At 52.6% G+C, this 7,032-nt stretch overlaps 1 protein-coding gene across 1 annotated transcript; it reads right to left on the bottom strand.

The window, feature by feature from the left end:
- Positions 1-1,041: 1,041 nt before the first annotated feature.
- On the bottom strand, positions 1,042-1,613 carry LOC125925084 (uncharacterized). Its single transcript, XM_049633819.1, has one exon. The coding sequence runs from the start codon at positions 1,517-1,519 to the stop codon at positions 1,169-1,171; it is 351 nt and encodes a 116-aa protein (XP_049489776.1). The 5' UTR covers positions 1,520-1,613; the 3' UTR covers positions 1,042-1,168.
- Positions 1,614-7,032: the final 5,419 nt, after the last annotated feature.

Here is a 7,032-nt window from a genome sequence, read left to right as displayed (position 1 = left end):
TGGTCTCTGGGAACAGCCCCAGGAGAGGCAAGCTTAATAAGTACCCTGACTGTGGATGCCCTTTCAGAGGCCTTCCAGCACTTTCCCTTCTAGTATTTTACTTTCATCCTCCCATGCTTGTGGAGGCCGCGTATCATTAGCAGGTTTTTATTGATGAAGAAAAAGGAAGAAATTATAGACCCACCCAGGCGTCTCCCGGATTCCTCTCCCTTTCCTCTTTCATCTCCCATCACTAGTTTTCAAACTCCCTGCATGCAAACCCCAAACCTTGGTTTTCATGTTGGTTTACAGAAGCTCACAAATGCCTGTAAACAAAAAAAAATAAAAGAGTTTGAGCACGTCCATGCAGGGTGAAGAGCTCAGCAATCCGTTTAAAACAAAAATGGGGCGCCTGGGTGGCTCAGTCTACAGACTCTTGATCAGGTCTTGAGCTCAACGTTCTGAGTTCAAGCCCTGCCTTGGACTCCATGCTAGTCGTGAAGCCTACTTAAAAAAAAAACAAAACCTTTTTTTTTTTTTTTTTTTAATCCCCCAAGGGCTGTGACTTCTGCGGCTCTCACTCCTTCCCAGGGGTTGTCCAGGCCCAGAAGGCGCAACACGGGGTGCGGGACCCCAGGAGGTTGTGGGGTCCCTGGAGGGTGCAGGGGGTGGTGTAACTCCCCTGGTGGGTGCAGAGCTCCGGGAAGGTGCAGGGCCCCAGGGGGATAGGAGGTCCCTGGAGGGTGCGAGGTCCCCAGGGTGAAGGGGGTGGGGGTGGGGGACATACTGCTAGGCCCCTGGAGGGTGCAAGGCTCCAAGAAGGTGTGGGACCCCAGAGGGGTACGAGGTCCCTGGAGAGTGCGGGGCCCCCGGGGCGGGGGCGGGGTGGCGAGGCCCCCCCCGGAGGGTGCGTGGCCCCTGCGCCGCCTCCCTGGCTTCCCTTCGCCTCTAGGCCCGAGGCCATGCGGCCTAGGAACGGCGCGCTGACCCGAGCCCTTTTGGTCCCCGAAAACGCGTGCGAGGACGCCACGTGGCAGGCGCCCGGCCCCAAAGAGCCCCGCGTTCTCTCATTCCCGTGGCGTCGGGTTTATTGTCATTCCTCGCCTTTTGTCCATCACAACCGAACCAAAGCTGTGGGCGCACGGGGCGGCCCGGGGTGGGGGTGGGGATCCTGGCGGCCGCCCGCGGCCTAGTCTCGGCCGGGCGCGCGCTCCAGCGCCAGCAGCGGGATCTCCTCCAGCCGCTCGGGCCGCTCCCCGCGCCGCAGGTAGCGCCGCCTCCAGGCCGCCAGCCGCTGCAGCAGCCTCTGCACGCGCGGATGGACCCACAGGCCGCGCTCCGAGTCCGCCCGGCCGCGCGCGCGCTTGGCCTTCCTGCGCCAGCCGCGGGCCGCGCCCCGCCGGAACAGCCGCCGCCAGCACCAGCAGCCCGCGCCGCCGTCGTCCGCGTCCCCGCGCTTCAGGCGCGCCGACCCCTCCGCCGGCCCGTGCTGCGCGCCCCCGCCACCGCGCCGGGGCCACCCGGGCCGCGCGTCCTCCATACCGCCGGGCCTCCGCGCCCCCACGGGCCCCTCTCGGCGAATGGGTCCTTTCCGCCGCCTCCCGGGCGTCGCCGCGGCCTGCCCTCGGGCTCCGGTTGCCAGGGGAACCCGAACGCTGACCCCACAATGCCCGGCCCGGCGGTCCTCGTCCCGGGGCCGAGCGCGCGGCCCACCCTCAGCACCTGACGAGACCCCGGAGACCCAGCTAAGCCCCCGGTCCTGGAATAGGTCGGAGGGCCAGGCTGTGACTGGCCTCAGTCAGGCGGGAAGGGATCTAGGACGTGCCGGGGGTCCATCTGGCCCCCCGCTGACTCCCACCTTAAGCATCTGCACGACCCCCACTGGATCCGGGGTCGATGTCAGTCCCTGGGGGCTTGTCATCTGGGGGGGGTGTGGGGCTTGGTTTCAGGTGTTCTGTACTTTTCCGCCAGTAGGGAACCAGAGTTGCAGGGGAGATCTCAAAACCTGATTTTCTTCATCCGACCTCTTCCTCGCAGAATTATGATTGATTTTTTTGCAGTGGTTTTTTTTTTGTTTTTTTTTTTATTTTTTCTGATTGCAACCATACGATTTTTGGTGGAAAAATTGAAAACACAAATGCAGCAAATACCTGCTTCTGTAATATCATTTTTGCACTTGTCAGTTTCTCAAATTCAAGCAAGGAAAAGTTAAAATAACTCCCCCCTGTTGTGCTTATTATTTCTAAGCACTCCACCCAACATTCTGTACATTTCTCTCTCTCTCTCTCCTTCTCTCTCTCTCCCTCTCTCTCTCTCTATTTGTAGCCCATTGACAAGTGAGCAAGCTCAGATATATCTGCCTGAGTTTGAATTCTGGCTCCAACATTTTCCAGCTTTAACTTTGGGCAAGTTACTTAACCTCTTAGTGCCTCCCCTTACCCATCTGTGAAGCTGAGGAAATAGCAATCCTACCTCTGTGTGGGGGGTGGGGAGGTGGGGGTGGGGGTTGAATTAAATGAGCACTTAGTATACACTGGGCACATGGCACATGAGTAAATTATGACTATGCAATCCTAACAACAACTCAAGTGAAGCGGTGCCCAAGTGAATATTCCCCGCTGTGCTGATTGAGAAAGTAAAGCCTAAAGAGATAAAACCATTTATCTGGGGTAAGATAGCTTGTAAGTTAAAGCAAATGATTTGCACCCCAGATTCTTTGAGCCCCAAGATATCAAGTGACCATACTGTTGAGTATTCAACTAGTCACCTTAGTGGTACAGTGTCCCTCCTTCTAGTGTACCCACCCTCCAACGACCACAGCCAATAGGTAAGGGCTGGCATTTAATGTTTGCATAGACTCTGGGTGCAGAAAACAGGAGGAAAAAAAACAAACAAACAAACAAAAAAAAACAACCCACCAGCTGTCCAGTCCTTATTTCTAGCGACTTTATAAATTCACAGTCATCTGGGCAGAAGCCTTTTTGGTTCCTGTCGCTCCTGAGCAGACGCTAACAGTGGCCTTCGTTCACTCCCTCCCTTCCAGCACAGAGCCCCCCCTGCAAGAGCTGTTCCCCTGTAAGAACTACTTTGTTTAATTTGCTCCTTCTCCAGTGTTCCAAGGCTGCCTCCTCCTTGTGTTCAGGCTGTCTGTGCTTCCTGCCTGCCTTGACCCGTAGCAAGTCAAGCACAAGGTAAATCCTGGCTGACAGATTTGGCTTGTACAGAAACGAGTGCATCATGGGGCGCCTGGGTGACTCCGTCAGTTAGGCGTCTGACTTAGACTCAGGTCTTGATCTCGCGGTTTGTGAGTTCCAGCCCCACATCGGGCTCTGTGTTGGCAGTGCGGAGCCTGCTTGGGATTGTCTCTTTCCCTCTCTCTCTGCCCCTCCCCACTCGCTTAATTAAACTTTAAAAAACAGCAACAACAACCTGAGAGGTGATGAGGAACTGTCTCACAACAGCCCCCAGCCAGCTGGAGGCAAATGGGAAATGCTCTGGCAGCTCCTACCAAGCCCCCCGTGCCCTCCTCTTCTGCAAGGATTGCTAGAATGTTCTGTCAAGACTTAGATTCGGCTGCAATTCTTGGCTGGCTTCTGCGGCCTCTGTGGATACACACAAGGTGGTCAGGGCACCTGCACAAACCAGTTCACAAGCTTCCCGAATCTTCTTCTGGCTGTTATGGATTAAGCTGCGTCCCCTGAAAATTCCTGTGTTGAAGTCCTAAGCCCTAACGTCTCAGAACGTGGAGATGGGGCCCAAAGAGGTCATTTAGATGAGGTCATGAGAGCGGGTCCTAATCCAATATGGCTGGTGTCCTCCTAAGAAGAATGGGACACCGACGGACACACAGGGAAGACACAGGGCAAGGTGGCCATCATACAAGCCAAGGAGAGAGGTCTCAGAAGAAACCAAACGTGCCAACACCTTGATTTTGGCCTCTCAGGCTGCAGTATTGTGAGAAGATAACATGTCTGATGTTGAAGCCATGCAGTGTGGCATTTAATCCTGGCGGCCTTGGCTAACGAAAACACGGGCTCACTGGCTTTGCCTCCCATTTCATTTTGCCTTAAACCCCTCTTCTTCCTAGGTCATTCTGCTCTCAAAGCACCAGGAAGCACTTCCTAACGCTAAGGCTCCGCCACTCCCACGTGGACGCTCTCTGTGAGGCTCCGACCAGGCCTGTGCATCGTCAGGCCACCGGGAAGGGCTGGGTGGTCGCAGACAGAGCCTCAGGCCTGGCTTGGAGATTGGGGTTTTCAGATATCTGCTTGGGCTAACCCTGGGTCCAGGGTTGCCAGATAAAATCCAGATCACCCAGTTGACCCTGAATTTCATATCAACAACAAATAATCTTTTATTAGAAGTATGTCCTATTTATTGCATAGGCATGCTTATAGTATAAATCAACAGGTCATTTGTGTTTTTTTTAAGTTTATTTATTTTGAGGGAGAGAGTGAGCGGGGGAGGGGTAGAGAGAGAAGGAGACAGAGAATCCCAAGCTTGAACTTGGCTTGAGTTCGACACAGGGCTCAAACTCACAAACCGTGAGATCGTGACCTGAGCCCAGATCAAGAATCAGACACTCAACTGACTGAGCCACCCAGGTGTCCCTTAACTGGTCTTTTGTATTTTTATTTGCTACCCTACCAGGGTCTTGGGGAGAGTCAAAGGCACCCTTCATAAAGGCACCCTGGGGCAGTGTCCCTCCAGATCCCTCAGGAGATCTTCAAAACTGGCCAGAGGCTGGAGCAGTGTCCACGTTCCCCGACCTCGAGCAGAAGCTTCTCATGCCGCCGTGTCCTAACCCAGGTACCCAGAATAGCCCCAGAGACCTGGAGTCTCCAGAGTTAAGAAGAGCTCACATTATAAAAATAATGGGGCGCGAGAACCCCCTTTCTTCACTCCAGGATTTTGAGGGAGTGACAGAAGATTAGGACCGAAGATTTGGTACCCCCCCCAAATCCCGGGGGGAAAAGGATAACGCAATTAAGAGCATAGGCTTTGGGGTCGTACTGACTTGAGAGAATTGGCAAAACGGTGTTGAGCACGTAGGGACCGGTCTCTATGTCATGTCTCAGCAGAGCATGAGAGTACCCTTCCTACCTGTCGTCATGGTGACAAGCAATGAGACAGGCACGTAGGGCCTTAGTCAGTGCCTGACCCAAAGCCCGCGCTCGGTAAATGGAGCCCGGTGTCCTGAAATTTTCTCCACTTTGGCCAGTTTACATCTCCTGCTCCCAACGCTCCCCGGCACATACAGGACTCCTCACGGGTGTCCCAACGGTGCCTTCGTTTCTGAAGCTCTAGGGCCAATGACAAGCTCTGTGCGCTCAAATTCCTGGAAACTTTCCCAGGAAGATTTGGGAGGCAGAGATGTGACGTGGAAGAAAACAGATGGGATTTGGTTCTCCTGAGGTATGGACAGTGAAAGGTCAGGTAGGGGAGAGCACGCACCGTGCCAAGAGGCCGCAGCCCAGGAGGCCTCTTCCTCACATCTCCAGCCAGCTCCCCCTCATCGCACGCCTGCCGGCTACGCAGCCAGGAACAGGTGGACAGCGCCGGCTGAGCCCTAGGGCTACGGGATTAAGCCAGCACTCGGTTCCATCAAGGCTGAGCCAGTGACATCATCCCTATGTATGAAAGGTGACATATTTGTAAGCAGAGACATGAAGCGGGGCCGTGAGATCACCCAGGCCAACACCTGCCGTTGCCCAAATAACTGGGCCGGAAGTGAAGTGTGGAATTTGAACAAAACAGAGCAGATTTTGCCACTTCTCGTTTTGGATATTGCCCTCATTCTAATATAGAAATTCGCAAGGTGACCATTGCAAAATTGTTCTTTATTGTAAGAACCAAATGTTTCCCCTAGATATTTTGAGATAAAATTTGGATAAAGTAAATGCATCCTAGGGAAAGCTGGCTCCCATTTTAGGAAAGCAAACTCTGTATCCAAGGACACTGGATAATTACACCCCTGAATGTTTGTGCGCTATTACAGTGACTACGAGGGAACTAGGTTCTCTCCCCTCTGTGTGTAAGTGGATCTTACCCTAGCATGTCAAGGCTACTGAAATGTTAGTGCTACCTCAGCGTCAGACAAGGCTTCCCCTTAGAAGATCCCCAAACCATGGCCTATGGAAATCCAAAGCATTCTCCCCCCGCCCAAGATTTCTGCAAATTCTTTGTCTCCAAATTCCTCTCTCTGTACATGTACACCTTTCTCTCTGACTTTCACAAAACCCCTTTCACAAAACTTTCACAAAACCACTTGAAACATGGGACATCTGAAATTCGTAGACTTTCATGGAAATCTTGGAGAGGGAAATGAAGGGGCTTACATTGTAAAAATACAAATGACTTCCCAAAGAACAGTATCATGGTTCTCTGGGTGTCCACCTCTGTGGGGCCTCCCTGCCCAAGCCCAGCCTTCTCCCTCCTCCTGGCTTTGTTCAACCTTGCCACTCTCTCCTCTCCACGTCTCTTTCCCCTCCTTCAAAGAAGAGAGAAAAACAATCCTCTGCCTTGTTCATGGCAAAGAAGTTTTCCTTTTTCTACTGATATATTGATGCCTGGGGACAAATGACTTCAAAATCTTACCTACCTCAATCAGCTTGATATTGTCCTTAAAGACAGATATTTCCACCAAAGAGAATACCTTTTCACCTCCTTACATGAAGTACATTTCTATTGTTATAATGTAAACCTTTGTAACTTCCCTGTGGGGTCAGAGGTGGTGAGTGGATAAGTGAAGAAGGAGTATGACTACTACTGAGTCAGTATCATCTCTATCACCAATCATCACCATCACTCATTATCACCATCATCATCATTACCATCATCATCATCACCACCATCACCACCATTATCAACTTCACTATCAAAATCACCACATCACCATCATCACCACCACCATCATCATCATCATCATCATCATTACCACCATCATCACCACCACCACCATCACCATCATCACCACCACCACCATCACCATCATCATCATCATCATCATTACCACCATCATCACCACCACCACCTTCACCATCATCACTACCA

This window comes from Panthera uncia, chromosome F1 (assembly GCF_023721935.1).
Source record: "Panthera uncia isolate 11264 chromosome F1, Puncia_PCG_1.0, whole genome shotgun sequence".
NCBI classification, from domain to species: Eukaryota; Metazoa; Chordata; class Mammalia; order Carnivora; family Felidae; genus Panthera; species Panthera uncia.
This window is presented reverse-complemented; position numbering and strand designations above follow the sequence as displayed.

Bases quoted from the DNA above. Each gene is read 5' to 3' on its own strand.
- LOC125925084 (XM_049633819.1), bottom strand. From the start codon at position 1,519: ATGGAGGACGCGCGGCCCGGGTGGCCCCGGCGCGGTGGCGGGGGCGCG.